The following is a 21,742-nucleotide window of genomic DNA, read 5'->3' as shown; positions in this document are numbered from 1 at the left end:
CAGTACAAATCCCGATACGATAGTCGACACCGGCAAGTCACTTACGATCCGGGTGACTTAGTGTGGCTATGGACTCCCGTGCGTAAACGCGGTCTTCTTCAAAAACTGCTGGCTGACTATGTTGCACCGTTTATTGTGCTTGAGCGTCTCAGCGAGGTGAATTATAGAATTGCGCGCCTTACTTCAAGTGGGAGATGGTCATCCAAGACCGAATCACATCACCCTGTAACAATATCAAGAAATGTGCATGTTGTAGCAAACAGCTACGGGGATTAGACCCGGACGTCTGTCTCGTTCATCATCTGGTAGACACTGAGCGAGCGGCGGCCGTGGCCGCTGCGCGTGCTCGGCGCACCTTCTTTATTTGCAACACACTTCCGCGGCCGACAAAATTGCTAAAGGCTGCCGGCTTCAAAAAGGTAAAACTTTTGGACGGGTCGCCTTATCGCGGAGCCGGACGGCAGCTTCAGGCTGCACGCTCGAGCGATGCCATCGCGACCAGGAAGTAGTTCTGTCACCCGGGCCCGTTTCCACAGGATAGGTATAAATCGTCGTCGTCCTATAGGACGACGTGTCCAACTTGAAGCCTTTGTGACAGCTTCGGCGTTGCCTCGTGCGCCGAGCGCAGAAGCAGCAAGTACACTATTGCACGCCTAAGTGCAAACACTGGACGGTAGCCACGGATCGCTGAGCTAGCACATTGAGTGGCAGTTCAACTGACGGCAGGAGCAGTTCAAGTGACAACCTGAACAGCAATGCAGATGGTAACTTTGTGATCGATAGAGGTGATGATATGAGTAGCAACGTTTGTGTTGGCTAGAATGGCAACGATCAGCGTCAGTTCCTGGCGTTGCCTGTGGTAGGCTTTGCTCTGCGAGTTCCAAATACGAGTCCTTTCGGTTGCAGGCTATGTCTCGGGCATCGTAATGTATCTGATGCTGGCTTGTCGTCATTCGCAGTTCGACTCGCTGCTGCATCGGCAGTGGCCTTCAATCGCAGGCGCCCTTGTGGCTCGACGTAGCATTTATGCAGCAGGTGTGTTTCCGCTTGTGTTGATCTTCGCTGGACCATTGTGCGCCAGCGTTCATTCCGGAAGGGCGGCGCTTGAACACCGGCATCTTGTCGAAGTTGCGTATTGTCATGCTTGTACATGTCGAATTACCGTCCGGAGTACGTAAAACCATCGTTGGCCATGTGCTTGAGCCTCGTCTGTTACGCTTGGACAGCCTTGTAGGAGGTGGACATTTCTTTTCGTTGGGAGACTTCATCGGCACATCGTCTCCGGTCTTTGGTACTGGAGAGCCCGGGTTTCGGCACCAACTTGTAATGTAGCAAACAGCGAAGGGGGTTAGACCCGGACCCGAACGTCTGACCCGTTCGTCATCTGGTAGACACTTAGCGAGCGGCGCCTGTGGCCGCTGCGCGTGCTCGGTGCACCTTCTTTATTTGTAGCACATGTTATCATGAAAGATCGTCGTACTCACGCTCTAGTAAATAAAGCACACTTTCTTCTTGTGAAATTATTAAAATGCAAGGATGTTTTAGGGTCTTCACGTGTCTTAATTTGTGGTAGTGCACCCCTGAAAACACGGGCTTTGTGATTCCCGACATACCAGGCAGTATTTCAACCGTACAGCCAGGCTCACTGAGGACGGGCGATACAAAAACAACGTCGACAAGTGCCCTTAAGTTTGACTGAATGCGTCTTGGCTTCTGTACAATGCCCTTTATATTAAAAGAGAAAGCATAATCCATGTTTCTACGAGCACTCAAAGGGCGAAGGTTCAAAATTGCCACAATAAAAACGAGCACTCTCCTAAGTACCAGGAACGAATTTCGGGGTTTGGCGTGCCAAAGTCAAGATATGTTTATGAGGCATGCCGTAATGGGGTATTAAGTTGGACCACCTGGGGTTCTTTAACGATCATCCAATGCATGGTGCGGTACACGGGCATTTTGGCCCCCTCCAAATGCAATCGCCGTGGCCGATATTTTATCCGCGTTTTGAAAAATTCCGAAATTTTATCTAGGAAGTTTCCCTCCACTGCCACACACAAAAAAAAAAGAAAAGAAGAAAACGTTTTTATGGTCTACTGTGGTAGAACAGGAAAACCTTAGCGCACTTGGGATTAGAAACCAGGGGCGCTATAACATAAAATGATTCCAAACTGTTTTGATTCCAATTTCTGCAATCAGCGTCCGCGATTGGTCAAAACATTTTCGGGCCACTCCCAACTTCGCCTGTCTTTGACGCGACGTCACGAAAACCGCGATAGCTCCCCATCTGATATAACGTGTACATACTGATTATGCATGATTAAACCGCACAAAAGAAAAATAATCATTCCTGATTCGACGCCTTTTCACCATTAGGCCTCTGCTACTGGTCCAATATTTTCTGGCTACGCCCACTTCGCCTGTCTGTCACGCGACGTCACAAAACCGCAAGAACTCACCCCGTCAAAGTGACGTGTAACGCGGAAAAAATGCATTAATATGTCGAACAAAACTGAATTTTTTTCTGAATAGCCACAGACTGCCTCGTTCCGAAAGGAATAGAAGATGGCTGCCCGCCGATCGCTCAGGCCCTCGCTACTCGCACTTGCCGGTGAGCATGTACTTATTTGCGCATGATTAACCTTCTTGCGTGGCAGTTAAACGTTATCGAGGCCTTTCGGCATGCATACGACATCGCTCTGCCAACTTTTCCTTGCTGAGGATCTGTTTTAGCGGCTTCTCATCCTTCCGTTGCACACTGCCGCGATTTTGGACCAGCCACCACAAGCTAAGTAAGGCGAAGCGGACCAATCGGAGAAGCCAGCACCACCCTCTTCATGCGGTTATCTATTTTCACTGTTCTGGCTCGGCCCCACCGAAACCCTCTCCACTAGAGCGTGCTCCTCGCCTCTTGTCAGCCAATTAGATAAGAAAAACCGTTGAGTGCTGACAATGTTAGTGGTTTTGAAAGCGAACAAAGGTTACATCCTATAAACTTGGAGATTGTTTGATTGGATTGTTCACACAACGCTTCGGGTCACCGCCCGATGCTTGCGTCGCTGGTTACGTAAATTTGACGTCAGTAGTTTGGAATAAAAACAGTTTGGGAATCATTTTACGTTATAGCGCCCCAGTCCAGTGGGCGATAATAGGCTAACTAGGTTTTGAGCAAGAACAGAAGCAACCCTATGTCATTTAACGGCTTACAGCAATGCAGATCGGCCGCCGCAATCGCTTAGGACCCAGTTCTCGCGGCTCCTTTCCCGAAATAGATAACTAGGTAGCGTGGCTTAGAGTTGTGAATAGCGCTTGTGATCATTAGACTTTTCGTGTCCTTTGTCGCGCTCATTTAATTTTACTATATACCATGAAGCCACTAGCCAAGCAGCTATTCTTGTTAGATTTGCAGCTCAGACGTGAGATTTCCTTACGCGGAAGCTTAAGCTGTGCAACCTATTTCGAAACACCTAGAAGAATGACTGTATCACTGATTGGTACCTAATAAATAGGTCTGCTCTGCAACTATATGAAGTGCTGAACCCCCCCACCCAAGAGAACAAAAGGTGATTTTTCACAAGCCTGTAACTTTGTTTCTATCATAATTCTTTGAGGGGCATGTGTAGGAACAACAAGAATGAAGAATTGATATACATAATAGGATGCAGCACTATGAACTATACCAATAATGGGCGAGTACAAACTCTTCTTACCTGACGTATACAATGTAGTAATTACACTGGGCATTTAATTAGCACATGATCATTTTTCGCGCTAGGGGATTTACCAGGTACTGGTACAGAAGTACGGTGTTTCCTTTCAGAGAACAGTTATACAGCAGCAGGCTTTGCCATTAAGCTTTCGTTTCGTCAGCGTTTCTTGTTAATATTTGCACAAAATTCCGTATTAAATCGAAATTATTTTTAACAGTCGAGAATATTTAGTTTTACACTTCAGCAGTTGAGTAATGTTTTTAATTCTGTTATTCATAGAAGAATCAGTCTAGGTAGAAACCTTAAGCACGTTTGAAAATAGTTTAGTTTCTTTGAAGTTCTCTTCTTCTGACTCCACAGAATAATGGATTATGGACAGTCATATGGTCTATGTGTTGCGCTGCCAATAATATTGTTCAAAGTGGGGCATTCATTCTCGTATCACCACATTTGTCTTTCTCTGCAATCTATACAACGACAGAACTCCATAAAATACTGCAGTATTGCGACATGAAAAAAAAAAAAACATTACCAACTCTTTCCGCGCAGACATCGAAGCCTTGCTTGCTCTTTGGCCGTTGTTCTTTGCCAGGAGTCACCTTAATCAGAGTGGATCCTATAATTAATATGCCGATACACATTAAATCAGCAAAATGCCGCATGTTTCGATGCGCGCACAGAGGTACGGGTGTCCTCACATGGACGACACGGGCTGTTTTATAGCAGGTACGGAATGCGCTGTTTTCGTCTAATGACCATTTCTTTTGAATAATGGTTGTCAGCGCACTGCCCTGTAAATCTCATAAAACTAGGTGCGCTGTTTTACAGCTGCTAGTCGCCAGGTATGCAGCTAGAGGGAAAAACTAGAGTCCGTGAAATACTGGCAGCATGAAAGTAGATAATGCGGGTTATTTTATAAGACAGACGCCACTGGCCGATGATATACGAGTCGTTAAAATCACATGAGAAAAGTAAACTAAGAGCAACTCATTAAAAAAAAATGCGCTCCAATCCACGCTTTCGAGTTCGCTGTCCAGAGAAGCTGTGGTGTCACCTGATCTGACAGGCCAAAGTGACGTAGCCTTGAACTGGGTTCAGCTGAGCCTGAGCACGACGCTGTTTTGCACACTGACGTTGCTATTCCTTTCGCCGCTTATCGTATTCGCGTTGCTCTTCGGGAGTTTCCCCTACGCGTGGCCTTCACGTAGCGCTATGAGAACACAAATGAAATAAGTAGGTAGGAGGGTTCTTCTTTTACTTATGAAAGTGCAGTCACGTTACTCCCTGCTTCGTTTACTAAACTTTTCGCCTCCCCGAAAGCGCTTGTGGCTAACGCTATGCGCGAAGGCAAGATTTCTGGTACCCGCCGCGGTGGGTCAGTCAGCTAAGGCGTTGTGCTGCTGAGCACGAGGTCGCGGGATCGAATGCCGGCTGCGGCGGCCGCATTTCGATGGAGGCGAAATGCAACAACGCCCGTGTGCTTGCGTTGTAGTGTACGTTAAAAAACCCCAGGTCGTCAAAATTAATCCGGAGCCCTCCACTACGGCGTGCCTCACAATCGGAACTGGATTTGGCACGTAAAACCCCAGAAAGAAGAAGGAGATGGCTGGTTTCTGTTTTTGCTTTCTCCGCACGGCAAGCGCCGCCGCAGCCGCGGATGAATGAGTGGATGGCTGCTATGAGTGTCCCCTTTGAAACGGGGCGTTGGCTTGTGCCACGAAGCTCTTGATATTACTTCGCCTAATGTCTTGCCACACACACACACACACACACACGCGCGCGCGCGCGCGCGCGCGGAGTGCTTAGCATCAACTTTCTTAACCCCTGTTGGTAACTTTGTTTTTGTACGCCTCCATTGTTTGGGGTTACTGTTTTGTAGTTTGTGGTTACGCCTGTTACTAATCCCTATTGCGGACAAGTTTACTTTCCCCTGCTAACGCTCAACCCAAGGGCTTCAAGGAGGCCAGAGGAGCCTAAACCGACAGCTGGGCAGATATCTTCACATTCTAATAAAACATGTTCCATCGATTCCATGTCTGTACTTGGAAACACATGGTACTTGCAAGCACATGGTACTTCTTCCTTGGTGTACTTGGCTCTATAAGTACGCGTTCTAAGGCATCCTGATCTCTCTTCCGAAAGTAAAGAGCTCACCTTTTAGTTATCATAAATTATTTCTTTCCCGATTTCGTTTCTTCCTCTTAGGTAGTTATTAATAGCAGGTTTCTGTTCCATTGCTGCCACCCACAGTAAAGTCTCAGCATCTCTGACTTTGCATTTGACGTTCTTCGTTGGAATATTGCTTACTGTACTGGTCGCATACTTGCTGGCAAGCTTCCTAGTTCTTTTCCTCCACTGTGAGTCAGTGTTTCTCCTGTAGAAATATTTGAACACACTCGCAACCCATTTACTTACTTTCATATTTCCCAGTCGTTCTTCAAGATCAATTGTACTCTGAGCTTCTCCCACTTCGAAACTTGTCCAGCCCATATCAACCTGAACAGCTTCATTTGTAGTCTTCCCGTGAGGGCGCAATGCGAGTTTTCCTCCTGACCTTTGGTTGCTATCGAGTATTGATTGTACCTCTGACTTCAAAAAAAGTACCACATTTCTGAATACCACCGCAGCCGTAATATTTATAAAGACCACATCGTGACTGCCTCGAAATGATTCTTCTTCTGCTTCTTTCTGAGGTTTTACGTGCCAAAACCAGTTCTGATTATGAGGCACGCCGTAGTGGAGGGCTCCGGATTAATTTCGACCACCTGGGGTTCTTTAACGTGCACTACAACGCAAGTACACCGGCATTTTTGCATTTCGCCTCCATCGCGTGTTCACAGCGATCAGCATTGGCGTAACTTGCCCGCAGATGACGGCAAAAGTCGTTCCACGATGACAACGGTTCGCGGTTCTCGTACCAGGTACGAACGCCATCCTCCAGGCTCAACTACACATGCTTCAGCTTGTTCGCATCGGTCCACCCATTGAAATCAGCGACGCGTTCGAACTGAGCCAACCATCGAAAAGTGAATCAAATGATTGGGCTGTTATTTTTTGAATGAATTTTAATGCCGCGTCCCGTACCGGTTTGGTTCCATCATCGTCTAGGATATGTTGTATTGCTCCAGACTTCCTGCCTAATAAGTTAAAGAAGAGAAAGTGCACCGGTGTGAGAGCTTCCTTACGCTTCGTCCTAGTTCGTTTATCAGCTTAACGGGAACCTCGTCTTACCACGTGGCTGTGCGCTTGGGAATGTTCTCTTTCGCTTTCTTCCAGTTAAAATTTCCCAGTACCAGCTACTTTTGCATTTGGTTCTCGATCATGCTCTTTTTTCTCAACGACCACATCGTGACTGCTTCGAAATGATTCGGCTGTTATTTTTTGAATGAATTTTAATGCCGCGTCCCCTACCGGTTTGTTTCCATCATCGTCTAGGATATGTTGTTGTATTGCTCCAGACTTCCTGCCTAATAAGTTAACGTGGTTCCAAAATGTTCTACATGGGGCCCTCTTTTTCACACGTAATTGTGACCTTCTGAGAACCAACGTTGACTTCCGCCTTTTCTCTTTGCATAAACCAGTATTTGAAAGCATATTGCCACCAGCTCACGAGCTGCGCCGAGCGCGAGCCAGTACTCAGGCAAGGAGAGAAGAAGAAGTTTTCGTTTTTGGGGTCAGCCATCTTCTTGGCTAGTGCTCGTCTCTGCCGGTGCAGTAATGCTTCCTATAAAGGCCTTCTGTTGCACGTGACAAACTGGTGGAGGTGCTGGGTAGTCCCAGAAAATGTCCTACACGCCTCCTCGTAGCCCTGTCCCTGCAGTGGCAACACCTGTCCACCGGGCCAGCCGAAGAATTCGAGGATTGCCCCCTGAGCCTGGACCTCTTCCCTATACGACGTCCGCGAGACACCAAAGCGGTATGGAAGGCACTACTGCTGCTGCTCACTATACGCTACAGAAAGTACCAAAAGTCTTCCGTGGTTTCATCCTTGAAGACGTCGAAGACTGGTTGGCTCAGCTTGAACGCGTCGCTGATTTCAATGGGTAGACCGATGCGAACAAGCTGAAGAATCTGTACTTTAGCCTGGAGGATGGCGTTCGTACCTGGTACGAGAACCGGGAACCGTTGTCATCCTGCAACGACTTTTGCCGTCATCTGCGGGCAAGTTACGCCAATGCTGATCGCTGTGAACGCGCGAGCGGGCCATTCAGACGCGCATTCAAATGCCGAACGAAAGCGTGATGATGTACGTTGAGGACATGACGTGTCTCTTTCTTAGAGCTGACCCGGACATGGCAGAAGATAAGAAGCTACACCACTTAATGAGAGTGGTTAAGGAGCAGCTTTTCACTGGCCTCGTTCAGAGTCCCCCGGCGACTGCGGCTGAGTTCTTAACGGGAGCCACGAAAATGGAAAAGTGCTTCAGCAGCGGTCAGCAGTGTACGACCGGCAAATCAGTGTCGCGTCATCGGTGGATCACATCGGAGCGGCCGGAAGTAGCAGCAACATCGACTCTCTCTGCGGCCTCATCCGATCAGTGGTACGCGACGAGCTGCAAAGAATTCACTGCCCGCCTCAACCTACTGCGGGATCCATATCCAGCCTCATCAGGAACGAGGTACTATCGCGATGGAAAGAAACGCGAACAGCGGAGCGCGTGGCTGAAGCATAACTGAAGTTATTGTGCGCGCCGTCCTGTCATCACCATTGACAGGGGGGCACATCCGGTGTGATCGCGCTGTGCGATGGTGCGCCCCCAATCCTGGAATATTTTTGTTTCTGTTCTGCTTCTCTTTTATTTGAAAACGAGGGAAGGTGACGGCACAGTATTGATGACAGCGCAAACTGTACTGTCGCGATACAAAGAAACGCGAACCGCGGAAAGCGTGGCTTTTAGCACGGTATTGGCAAGGAAAGCTTATCATTAGCCAGTCATATCTGACACTCGGAACGCACACGCAGTGCCGGAACAAGATTCTAGCGCTAGGGTGGCGCCGACTGAAAACAGCGACAGCCAAAGCATATGGGAGTTGGGCCCATATCTTCGCACTAGCGCTGACTGTGCCAAAAGCCACGCTTTCCGTGGTTCGCGTTTCTTTACGTCGCGATAGTGCAGTTTGCGCTGTCATCATTACTGTGCCGTCACCATTCATTGTTTTCAAATAAAAGAGAAGCAGAGCAGCAACGAAAATTTCGCAGGATAGGGGGCGCACCATCGCAAAGCGCGATCAAACCGGATGTGCTCGCCTGTGAATGGTGATGACAGGACGGCGAGCACTATAACTTCAGTTATGCTTCGGCCACGCGCTCCGCTGTTCGCGTTTCTTTCCATCGCGATAGTACAGCATGCTCTGCAAGTCCCGCTTGCCAGTGAGGTCATACTACCTGTGCCGACGGAGCTTCGACGCGCATCATACGCGGAAGCTGCGAGCCGGATAATTCCTGCTTCTCCGCGCTTCGTGCGCCCCACGCCTCACGATACAACTCCATCAGTGCAACTGATCGAGTACTTGGAGAACCGCCAACCGCTTCAAAGAAAATCGGATGTCTGGCGCACACCGGACAGGTGACCGCTGTGCTATCACTGTGACGAAGCCGGACATGTATACCGTGAATGCCCGTATAGCCGCCTTGGACTTCAGGGTTTTGCCGTCGACTCTCCAAGGCGAAGATTGGGCGAAAGACCAAGAGCCATTGAAGAATACGTGTCTCAACAGCACATGCCACTGCCCAAGCGATGGCAGTCACGGTCACCGTCGCCGAGACGATTTTCCCTAAACTCCCGGAGCTCCCCAGTGGCGGCGGAGAGGCGTTCGCCCAGCCCTAGACGGGAAAACTAAAGACAGCGACCTTCGGGGGCGAGGCCGCTGATAATAGACGCGAGCAAGGCCTCCCAGCGACGCGACCAGATACGGGCAGTGATTCGACGACAGCAACTGAACTCGGAAGCCGACGGTCTTAAGATATACCTGTGGTGCTCGACGATTATGATGAAGTCAGTGCGTTATTGGACACAGGGGCTGATTACTCGATCGTGAGCCGAAAACTAGCGGCACACCTGAAGAAAGTAGTTACGCCCTGGTATGGAATAGAAATTCGTACTGCCGGCGGACATGTAGTCACCCCCCTTGGTATATGCACACTCAGAGTTAGCATTCGTGGACGTACGTTTCTCTCCAGTTGCCTTGTAATTCGCGAATTTTCCCGAGACATCATCCTGGGAATCGACTTTCTACGGGAATATGGCGCTATTATCGACCTGCGGGAGCACACCGTAACCTCCTCGTCAGCGAGAGCAGCAGACAAAACCGACGAGCAGCCATCTCAGCACGTTTCCCATTTATGCCGACGTAGTGGTACCCCCGCGTTCGAGCGTCCTCGTTGATGTCGTGTGCGACAAGCTAAGTGACGGTGAGGCAATCGCTGAAGGCAACTTGTCGCTCTTGCTCACACTAGGTATCGGCGCCGCTCGCAGCCTCGTCACGCTTCGTGACGGACGTTCTACGCTGCTTGGGATGAATTTTAGTAATGAGTACCGTCACCATTTATTGCGATAGCAATTATATGGACACTCCAAAGCAGATTTCTGCCGTCGGCGTCGCCGTCGCCGTCGCCGTGAGGTTCCGTATGACATCAATGGAGATGAAATCGTCGCCGCGCGCCGCCGAACGCTGTATGTGCGAGTGAAAGGGCGCGAGGGACGCGCGCTTTCACGGGGAGTGAACGCACGGCGGAGAACAAAAGCGCGTTCTGTGCCGTGCTCCCTTAAAGGCTGCAGAAGTAGGCGTCTCTTTCCTCCTTTACAATCACCATATATGTAGAGCAAACGCGCCTTCTTCTGACGCACGAAAGGCCGTGGGGGGGGGGGGGGGGGGGAGGGAAGGGAGGGGACGTTTAGCTGCGGCACCAAGTACCTATTTATATCAGAGGCTCCGGCAACAGTCACCAACGCCGCACGCATTTTGTGCGAACGTGGGCAAAACGCCGACGGCGTCGACAACAGTTCTGCGTGTTGCCGGTGCTGCTGCATGTCCAAGTTTATACAGCTGATAAAGCTACTATCATTACTCCGTATAGCTCTCTACAAATTTGCTATCGCAATTGATGCTTCTCCTTTCAGGTGAAACTGCGACAACTTTTTTCGTCACACTGCCATCGCTCTCGCCTACCCCATAACGGAGATTGCTGAATGTTTTACGTCTGCATCACTGGACAGTGCTCTCCAATCGACACCGGGGGCCGCGACTGCATCACTTGGCAAAGTAGACATTGTTTCGACTCTACCGAAGGAACAACGAATAGCGCTGCATGAATTGCTGCTTCAATTCCAAGAATGTTTCGCATCGTGCTCTAAGGTGCGTCGGACGCCCATCACGACACACCGAATCATTACGTATACCGACGTCTCGCCCATAAAACAACAGCCTTACCAAGTTTCGGCCAAAGAACGTGACGCGATACATACGCGTCAAAGAGATGCTTCAGGACAATGTTATACAGCCTTCCAAAAGTCCCTATTGATCGCCGGTCTTCGTGAAGAAGAAAGACGGAACACTACGTTTCTGCGTTGACTACAGGCGGCTAAACAGTGTGACTAAAAAAGACGTCTATCCACTCCCCCCACATCGATGATTCACTCGACAGACTGCGACGCGCCAAGTATTCTTCATCAATAGATTTGAAATGTCAAGCGTGGCGAAAGGGAGGGGAACATATTTGCGGGTTATGAAGAGTTCCGAAGGAGTGAAGAGGACAGCGTCTTCAGAGACAGCGCCACAGAAGACGGGAATAACGGCAGACGAGCACGGCGGTATGGCGATGTCTTCCCGAAGGACTAGCTTACCGGGAAGAGAAGTGGCGCCGACGAGGGGCATGTCACACCGAGGCGACAATTCGACTTCAGCACGTGCACAATTGATGACGGCGTTATTTCGCGAAAGAAAGTTCCACCCAAGTATCGCGTCGTGAGAGCATGACTGCAGAACCACAAACTCCACAATATAGAGAACGCCCTGAATAACAACTCTAGCTGTGCATGCTGCTGAAGGCTGAACTGGCTGGGCGCTTGCTGTGCGAAGAGAAAACCAAGAAAGTGGCGTCGTAACTTTTTCTAAAGCGCGAGAGAGGCGTTGGTCTAGGACAGACACGGCCGCTCCAGTATCAATTAGCGCAACGGTAGAGACGCCGTCAACACTAATGTCGGCAACGTTCGAAGGCGACAATGGAGGACTTGTACATATCGATGGCGACGCAGTTCCTGCCTCCCGAACTGCGGCGCTTAGTTTTCCTCTTGCGTGGATGAAGGGCGCCGACGCATGGGGGACAACGAGCGGCGACGCGGGGAAGGTGAACGACGTGTAAGGACCGGGCGCTCAGCTGGTGGCCTGTTCGACTGCCGACTAAAAGAAGTATCGTGGAAAGGTTGCACGTCGGCGTAGGGAGGCGACTGCACAAATCCATCAGAGTACAGCATGCGGCGGCGGCAGAGTCATTCAACATGGCCGGGAATACCGCAGGCATAACATATGGGTGTGTTGTCTCTGCGTGTGCCAAGGTATACCAGACGCTGGAGCAGGTTGATGAACGGGATGTTGAACGCGTGGTTAGCGGCCGCGGATGTAGCGCAACGAGTGGTTGACGAGGAGGCTGCGCGGTGACGGATGCGTAAGTAAGTGGCGCGGTGACAGGGTACTGCTGATACAGCATTTGTAGAGTCGCACCAACTTGGTCTTCAATAACCCACCAGAGCGTTGGGACAAGCTGTGTAGGAGGCTGTGTAGGAGGCTGTTCCGGCAGCGGCTGCTGTTGGGGTCACTCAGCAAAGGGTAGTAGAGTAAGCTGACGTGCAACTTCCCTCTCGCACGAAAGCTTGGATTTGTGTGAGCAGGGCGGAGCGATCAGAGAAGACTCTCATGGAAGAGAGGGTCTTGTCAACCACTGAGGGGCACCTGGTCAAATCGCGCTGCCTCCTCAACTCGTCGTAGCTTGGCACATGTTTATGAGCTCTGCTACGGTGCGCGGACTCTCGGCGATAAACATTTGGAAAATGTCATCGGCGATGCCCTTCAAAATGTGTTTCAATTTGTCATTTTCGAGCATAGAAGTACACACACGTTTGCATAGGTCGAGAACTTCTTCGATATAACAGATGAATGTTTCACCGGGTGGTTGCGCTCGCTCTCGTAACCGCTGCTCGGCGCGCAATTTGTGGACGGCGGGCCGACCTAAAACTTAAGCGAAACTGGTCTTGAACACGGACCAGGACTGAAAGTCGGCTTCGCGATTTTGAAACTACAGGTGAGCCATTCGCGCAAGGTAGAAGATGACGGCATATACCTTGGCAGTATCGTCCCATCGATTGTGCAAGCTCACCCGTTCGTAGGTAGACAACCAGTCATTGACGTCCTGCTCATCCGTACCGCTGAAAACCGCGGGATGGTGGAGCGGGAGAGCGCCAGAGCGGGCAACGGAGGGTGGCGGCGACGTCGGTTGGGGAGAGTCAGGCAAGACGCGAGGCAGAGCCCGAGACCGGAGTTCCAGGGTGTAGATGTTCTTGAATACCCAACACCTTCCACCAATCTTAAAGGGGTGAACTGAACAATTCAGATGGTAGCGTCTGTTCATAACCGAAAAGGCAGGTGACGCAGAGCAGGAACAACTGGTTGCCCGAACGGCGCACACTCGTGCTAAGCACTGGCGATCCGGCTGGCCCACTGGTTGCACTGCAGGCATTGAAGAGACGATCTGGTTGGCCTTGTCCTTGTGGTCTTCTTCTTCACTACAAAAATAGCATGTCCCACGGTCGGTAACCCAGCAGCCTAACCTTCCAGATGTTTTAATGAATTTGAGTACAGCAATGATCATCGAACCATGGCTTGAGCCTAATTGACAGGCCCCAAAAGGCAAAATGTTTGGTGTTGTAAGTGCCTAACCCAGATTACTAGTTAGAAATTTGAGAAACATTCTACGGAGGGAGGAGACGTGGTGGCAAGAAAGAAAGAAATGGTCAATAGTTTCTGGTTCATTACAAAAGGAGCCGAGGTCAGTGATGGATAAACGAGATTTATGGATGAATGGATGTATGGATGGATGTAAAACTTTAATGAACGTCCTGAGGTACGCGACTCAGCGCGCAGCGGGCCGCTCCCACCTTGGGACAGTGAGGCCATGCCCGACCGCCACATCGTGGGCCCTCTGTACAGCCCATAGTTGCGCCCCGGCATCGGGGCTCCTGATAGCGGCTTGATATCTATGAAGATAAAAATTTAAACCCAGACAAAGAGGACTTGAGACAAATTGTCCGGGGCAAGAGTCGAATATATACTCAGCAGGTGTGACTGATTATTAGAAGTTAAATGTGTACAGACCAAAAGCGCATCTGTAACCACTATTACTTTCTATTTATCGCACTACAGGCACGTGAGCCGTTTTCTTCATCACCGGCCCTGGGGGGATAGTCGTGGCCTTACACCTTAGGCAACGAGCTCGAGCCTCAAACAGCAAGACACTTTCCTTCGTGTTCTCATGCATATTTCCCCTACTATTTGCTTTCTGCTCATTCTTGTACATCTCCATGGTATATTTACAGCGAAGCTGTCTATGGCTAAGGTTCCGTGCACTTCTCGTCTCCGTCAACATATACGCGTGTGCAAAGACTCAGCTCCCGAATTCGATGCAAGATCGCTTCATTCTGTGCAAAAGCTTCTACGTCTCATCACTTGGATATGCATTTTTCGTAGATTAATTATCAAAGGCACTATTTTCAAGATCAGTAGACTCTAAGGTATACACTCCAAGAAAAATTCCGGGGAAAACGGGAGTAACTGGGCTGTTAGCCCTAAAAAGGGCGTTTTCGTCCCTCAAAGGACTAAGTGCAGGAGTGTGCGTCTCGTGTGCAAATTTTAGGGAGTAAGTGTTTAGTCCCTGGTCGAAAAGAGAGCAACGGCAGGACGAACGGCAACAGTTACTCCCCAAGCACTTCGCTGTTTTGGTCCGTGTCGCGGAGGGGTGCGCCGAAAACCATATTGTCTATAAATCGTGAATATTTGGAGTTCGTGCACTGTCTATTGAACTACATGCAAAGCAGCACTTTGTCTCTTCGTGAGAAAATTGTGTGAAATTTAAAATGTGGATTGTGAAGAACCATGCAAATCATGTGCAACCCATAAGTGAACGATACACATTAAACGCGCAAGTCATTGATGGAATGCCAGATGTTCTTGGTCAATAGTACCCGTTCCATCCGTTCCAAGGAGGTTACGAACTTAAGTGAAGCGATATGTAGCTCAAACTGGGCACGCTAAGTGACAGATAAGTTCGCCTTCTCTGTCGTCTTGCTACACGTATGTACGTACATCGCGTAATGTCTCATCGCGTAATCGGGCAACTTTGTTTTTGTAGTAGCATGGTTGCAAGTACACGTAGCGTTAGGCTCGTCCCGCATGGCATACACAAAATGCCGTCTCTTGCAGTCACACCTGCGTTTCGATCCATAATATAGTCTCAGTATCCTGTATCGTGAAGCAAGCTGCCGTGGTGAAGAGGTCTGGCTTTTCTGGCCACGCTCCATGCCAGAGCCCAAGACACTTAGACCAGTTAACTCCACTACCTGTGACATGGCTGAATTTACGGAGACATTTGACAGCCTCGATTAAACTGCCCTGATCATCCGTTATAACTGAAACGTCATCAGCATATGCCAGCAGTTTCACTTCGGCTCCTTGTAACTTAAATCCTCTAATGCTGTTGCTTTCCAATATCTTCATGCACAGGGTTTCAATGTACATACCAAATAAGAGCGGGCTGAGGGGGCAGCCCTGGCGCACCGAACGGTGCACGCTTATGGGGGCCCCCAGACTCTTATTTACGATCAATCTGGTCATGCAGTTTCGGTACGCCAGGGCCACTCCCTCGCAGATAACAGAACCTACATTAGCGTGGTCTAAGACGGCAAACAGAATTTTGTGAGCCACGCAATCGAAAGCCTTCTCGAGGTCGATCTGTAGAATGGCTACCCGACCACTAGTATCATCACAGCATTCAAGTACACTGCGCGCTTTGTGAATGTTTGTAACGATGGAGCGCCCCTTTATCCCACATGTCCGGTGAGGCCCGACTATGTCCTGTATCATCGTCTGCAATCTTCGAGCCAATATCTTCATAAAGATTTTATACTCTACATTAGTGAGTGCTATGGGACGGTATGCTGTAACCAGTCTTAATTTCTCTATATCATCAGTTTTAGGAATGATGATCGTGTGGGACAACCCATAGGATGGAGGCAACGTGTTTAATTTATAGGCCTCGTTAAAGATAACAGTCAAAACAGGGCTAATTTTGTTCTTGAAATCTTTGTAAAATGCGGCGCTAAAGCCATCTGGTCCAGATGATTTTCCGGGGTTTAAGTTATCTATTGCGTGCTCAACTTCGGTTCCCGTTATCACCAGTTCCAATCTCTTTGAGCTCGCGATTTTTCTAATCCTAGCGCTCGTTTTGATGGCGCTTCACCTGCAGCTGTGTCCTCTGCCCTTGCCCTCACCAGCGCTCCTCGATAACGTTGTTCATCAATTTGCTCCATCTTTTGTTTAACTTTTCTAATGTCTTCCATCCATTCCATCCATTCCTTCCATTCCATAATGCCTTGGGTAACGACCCCGGGCAAGTATTTGGGCGTACGTACCGCTCGACGCTTATACCGATATTGAGAAGTATTGGAAAGAGCAGACTAAAATCATTCGGGAGAGAGCGGAGAAGTGGAAAGGAGCCAAGCTATCGATTTTTGCCAGAGCTACCGTTTGCAACCTTTTTTTCATCAGCAAGCTGTGGTATGCAATGCAGGTATTGCATTGTTCACGGTTAAACGTCCAGAAGCTACACAGGGTCTTCGCAGTCTTTGTCTGGGCATCTGAATGGGAGCGCTGCAGCCGTACCAACTTGTTTCGGAGGGTAAAAGACGGGGGTCTGGGACTGGGTCACCTCTTTTTATGGCAGTTGGTAAACCGCTTCTTGTTTTTTCGGGACGCCACAGACCCGTTTCTGCGTACTGTATGCCAAATGAAGCTAAGCCGACGGCTGCCCGAGTACGTTGTTTCAACCGAAGAGCTTTCGGGAGGGATTCGTGGTTTCTACAAAGAAATCGTATCGAGTCTAAGATTTCTAACAGCGCGGTTTTCGAATGATTACCTATTCAGTGTGAAACGAAAAAAACTATATTGTGCTTTGTGTGACATTGTTTTCCCAGTGCCCTTGTACAGGTCCGTGTACAGCGGAGGCCCAGGCAGTGATGTTTTAAAGAGAGTTAAAAAATGCAGGTGCCGCCAGGAATGAAAACTTTCTTTTTTAAATTACACACCGGAACATTACCAGTTAAAAAAGTTTTTGGAGGGAAAGGAATTGTTTTTACCTTGGGGAACACACTGTTTAATTTGCAAGCAGCCAGAGACAATCGATCATGTTTTTTTACACTGTTGGGAAGGCGTTTATTTTTGGGATGTATTACAGAGAACAGTACGGAAAGAATTTCCACTTGACCCGTATGGCATTCGGTACTTAAGCGTAGATAACGAGGATGGGGCGCCTTTTGATTTAATTATGCTTATGGGCCTCCACTGTATTTGGCGGTCCAGAATGGCAGGATACTACGTTGATAAGGAGGCACGGCCTGCACGAATTTATTTTCGTGAGAGCATGCACTGGTTTGTTGAAATCAATAAGGCATTAGCGGAACCCCCCGAGTGGCTCTCAAGAGTAGAGCCGCTTGTGGATCTGCGCGAATTCTAAATAGACGCAGCCAGCACGATGATGGTTGAATACGCCTTCCCCTACTGTATATTGTAATTGTATATTGTTCTGTTCCTTTTGTGAAATGTTGTGTGTCAAAGCCAGGCAAGAAAGAAAAAAAAAAGCTGCCGTGGTAAAGTGGGTAGGGTACCTGACTTGTGCGCGAGTGGACGTGAGTTCGAATCCTGCTTTGGAAGCGTATTTTTTTCACCTTAATAAGCTTTTATTTTTCTTATCAGCGTGTCTCTGGCTAATTTCGTCAATTCCATCCTTTAGGAGCATCGGAAAAAATGACCGTTACTCCCTTGAGGGGCATCGGAAAAGAGCACCGGTTAGTCCCCTTGATGGAGTAACCGCATGCGGAGTAACAGTTCATCCCCTCGCAGTTACTCGCCAAAAGAACGAATGGTTGTGGCAAGTGAGTTACTCCCCAAAAGGACTAACCTCGATACCCCATTTCGTCCTTTTTTCTTAGAGTGTACAATAAGGGTTTCTTAAGGATTTGCCGCTGCGCGATCCAAATCGGCCATGTATACGCCATTCAAGCTCGCTATGCCTAAATGTTAATATTTAAGGGAGCAAACGAAATCGTGATCACCTCGCAGCGATGTTAGCGAAGTTTTACTTGGTCACGAAGTACGTCACAAAGCCTGGGCGAGTGTGGCGCTACGATCAAACACTGCACTGCCAAAGAAGAGAAAGTGCACCGGTGTGAGTGCTTATTGTCCCCGCGGCAAAATCTAAAAAAATTATCTTCTTTAAAAACAGACGTTCCAAATAAGAGAGTTATTGCATTTATTTTTTCCTTGGGGCAATCAATGATGTTGCACGCGTAAACATGGCATCATCCACACTAAATTGGTATGCCGTATTCCACCGCAAAATTTTTTACATAGGTCTTGCAGGCGCTGTCCCTATATGCAATATCTGCAAGGAACCTGAAACCGTTCATCATTTTTATTATCCTGCCGTCGATCAGCAGGCATTGCGGTAAACATTGAAAACAATTGCTCTTTTGGGGCATCTTACATTGGGTTGACCCGCCGCGGTAGCTCAGTCAGCTAAGGCGTTGCGCTGCTGAGCTCGAGATCGCGGGATCGAATCCCGGCCGCGGAGGCCGCATTTCGATGGAGGCGAAATGCAAAAACGCCCGTGTGCTTGCGTTGTAGTGCACGTTAAAGAACCCCAGGTGGTCAAAATTAATCCGGAGCCCTCCACTACGGCGTGCCTCATAATCAGAACTGGTTTTGGCACGTAAAACCCCAGAAAGAAGAAGAAGAAGAAGTACATTGGGTTGTATTCAGAGGAACGTAATGCATGGGCGTCTGCGAGTTCCTTTGTGACACAAAGAGAAGGCCCTGTTAAATTACTGATTTGTTATTTATTGCTTTCCCAGAATTCCGGTTCAAAATGATTAAAGTTTATCACGTTCTACTTTGTTCTGATTTCAAAAACCCCAGACACCCTTTTCTTCTAATAATTGAAAAGTATCACACATTCGTTTGTATACTTTAATTCATTGTACAATTTCAACTGTTGCCTCACATATATCTTAAGCTCAAGTTTTCTCCCCCCGCCCCACCAGTATGACCACCGGCTTCTTGGCGAATCGTCCGCAGTGGGTACGTGCCATAAAATAGGAAGCAAGAAAGAGAGAGAGAGAGATAAGAAGGGGGAAAGGCAGGGAGCTTAACCTGAGGGGAGGATCCAGTTTGCTACCCTACGCTTGAGAGAGAGAGAGGAGGGGAAGGTATAGTGATAGGAAAGTACAGAAAAGCAAGCAAGCAAGGTCGGTGGCTGAGGAGAGAAAAGCCAGCCGGCTCGTTTGGATGTCAAGTCCAGGGGCTTCATTTCAAATAAAACTCAGGTCTTCTGATGAACCAGCAGACAGAGAGAGTGAAACGAGAGGGATAAGGTAGGGAGGTTAACCAAGGACGTGCTGGGTTGGCTGCCCTACGCTTGGGGAGAGGGAAGGAGGAAGAATAGATAAGGAGCGAGAATATAAAAAATAAAAGAGTCAGTCATTCACAGAGTCAGTCGCCGAGGAAGGGTCACTGTCACAAGCGATAACCAGCAGCCTCTTGTGTATAGCGGCCACGTTCTCTCGGTCGTAGTGGTTCGGAAACGCACCACTGATGTTTTATCAACCTTCGTGTCCTACCGGGGCCTGGTTGAGTAGTTCGAGCTAGGCACCTAGTGGCTTGAGGTGATCGCGGTCATGTTGGCCTAAGAGATACCTGGCTACGGAGAAGGTGGTCTGATGTTTGAGCAGCCTGCAGCGTTCGACGAGTGAGCATGTTGAGTGAGTATCCCCGATGGCAGTGCACTGCCACAGGAGACATCCGAAGAAGGCGCCATCCTCTAGAAACGATATCAACTACCGACCCAAATGGCCTCCAAGCGTAAGTTCATTGTCGAATTTCAATTCACTGAGCTTCTATGTCATAGACTCTGGCTTGGATTCCTTGATGCAAAAGATGTAAGTACAGCCTTTAGCCCCGAAGGCCTGTATTTGAAGTTTAAAAAGTTTGAATACGACGTTTTCTACACTGATAGAGAGCCGGTCCTCTCTCTTTTTTTTTTTTTTGCTGGGGAGGCGGCAAGAATCTGCTTATTTTGCAGAGTAATGTACTCCTTTACAAATACCAGTTTTTTACACCTATAACTAACAAATGAAATGTTCAGGCGCGTTTGAAAGCGTTGGATATAAGTAAATTACGGTTTCTCTCGAAAGTGAGTCGCAAAGACATGTTAGGCTCTTTTTGTTTAGCAGCAGAAACAAAATGAGGGCTCACTGCTGGATTTTGATTCTGGATTGTGAATAAGCCCAGGTAATTTCGTTGACACATTTCCCGAATCAACTGAAATTCGCCTTATCTACAGTTTATTATTGCGGGAATTGTGCCCCACTAGCCCTGCACATGTGTTGTTGTAGGAATATTTTACTTGGTGTAACCAGTTTAATCCTGTCAGCCCCTTTGCATATTGTGTACGTCTCAGCTGTCTTGTCGCACATGTCCTTGCAATACTTAGGTCTCGTCTTGGAAGAAAACCCTGATCTCATTCGGGTTGCAAATATGCCGTCTCCGCAATAGCCGCACTTGGTTTGCCAAAAAACGTCAGGACGCAAAAATCAACTGTTACGGCTACATGTAAAATGTTTTGGGATAGCGAAAACACGCGATATTGCTGACAGGTTTTCTTTGCCTTGGAGGGGTGAACATATTCAGTGCCAGGGCCTGGTACTGTAGTGCAAACTTGCAGATGACATCCTGTTCAGGAGCGCGAGAGATGAATTGCAAGAAATGATTGAGGACCTTAACAGAGAAAGCGGAAGAGTAACTTGAAGATTAATATGCAGAAGACAAAGGTAATGTTTAACAGCCTGGCAAGGAAACAAGAATTCATGTTCGCGAATCAGCCTTTTGAATCTGTACCGGAGCACCGTTTATCTAAGTGAATTACTCTGAAGCGACTCTGACCATGAAAGGAGTGCATACTACTTTTTTGGAGTGCATTTAGTTGGAGTGCATACGGCAGGCAGTACCACATCCTGACTCGGAGCTTACCACTGTCCTTGAAAAAAAAAAGGTCTGCATTTATTGCATTCTATCTGTGCGAACCTATGGTGTAGAAAATCGGAGGTTAACGAAGCCCGAAAGGTAAGGACCATGCAAAATGCGATGGAAGAAAGTGTTAGGCGTAACGTTAAAAGACAGGAAGAGAACTGGTGTGGATCAGAGACCAAACGGGTATAGTAGATATTCTAGTTTAGATTAACATAAAAATGTAGCTGGGCAGGCCATGTTATGGGAAGGGTAGATAACCGGTGGACCCGTAGAGTTACAGAATGGATGCCAAGGGAAGGGAAGCACAGTTGGGGACAACAGACAATTTGGTGGTGTGATCAAATAAGGAAATTTCTAGGCGCAAGTTCGAATCAACTAGCGCAAGACAGGGGTAATTGGAGATCGCTAGAAGGGGCCTTTCTACTATAGTGCATATTAAAATTGGCTGATGATGATGACTTAGCGCCTTATGGTTGTGAAGCCCACATGGCGTACTGTGTCTCTTTTGACTTGGATAGCAGATGCGGATAGCAGGATATATTTCGCACTGTTTAGGAGTGTCTTTACACAATCGTTTAGGTGAAAGCTGCAAGTTCCGACTTGGGAAAGGTAATGTTTAATAGCGGAGCAGTTTAAGCTCTTGGTTAAGCCGCGTAGTGTGAACAAGAAACTGCGCCTGGCAATGAC

At 48.4% G+C, this 21,742-nt stretch overlaps 1 protein-coding gene across 1 annotated transcript in view; it reads right to left on the bottom strand.

The window, feature by feature from the left end:
* The window catches only part of LOC119441586 (uncharacterized), a 31,517-nt gene extending 27,146 nt beyond the window's left edge, over positions 1-4,371 (bottom strand). Inside the window, exon 1 of the mRNA XM_037706196.2 lies at positions 4,240-4,371. Within this exon, the coding sequence (XP_037562124.2) occupies positions 4,240-4,369 (130 nt within the window). The 5' untranslated portion in view covers positions 4,370-4,371. The remainder of the gene's footprint in view (positions 1-4,239) is intronic.
* Positions 4,372-21,742: the final 17,371 nt, after the last annotated feature.

The sequence above is a fragment of the Dermacentor silvarum genome, chromosome 2 (assembly GCF_013339745.2).
Source record: "Dermacentor silvarum isolate Dsil-2018 chromosome 2, BIME_Dsil_1.4, whole genome shotgun sequence".
Lineage (NCBI taxonomy): Eukaryota > Metazoa > Arthropoda > Arachnida > Ixodida > Ixodidae > Dermacentor > Dermacentor silvarum.
Note: the sequence above shows the minus strand (reverse complement) of the source record. Positions and strands in the feature narration are given on the sequence as shown.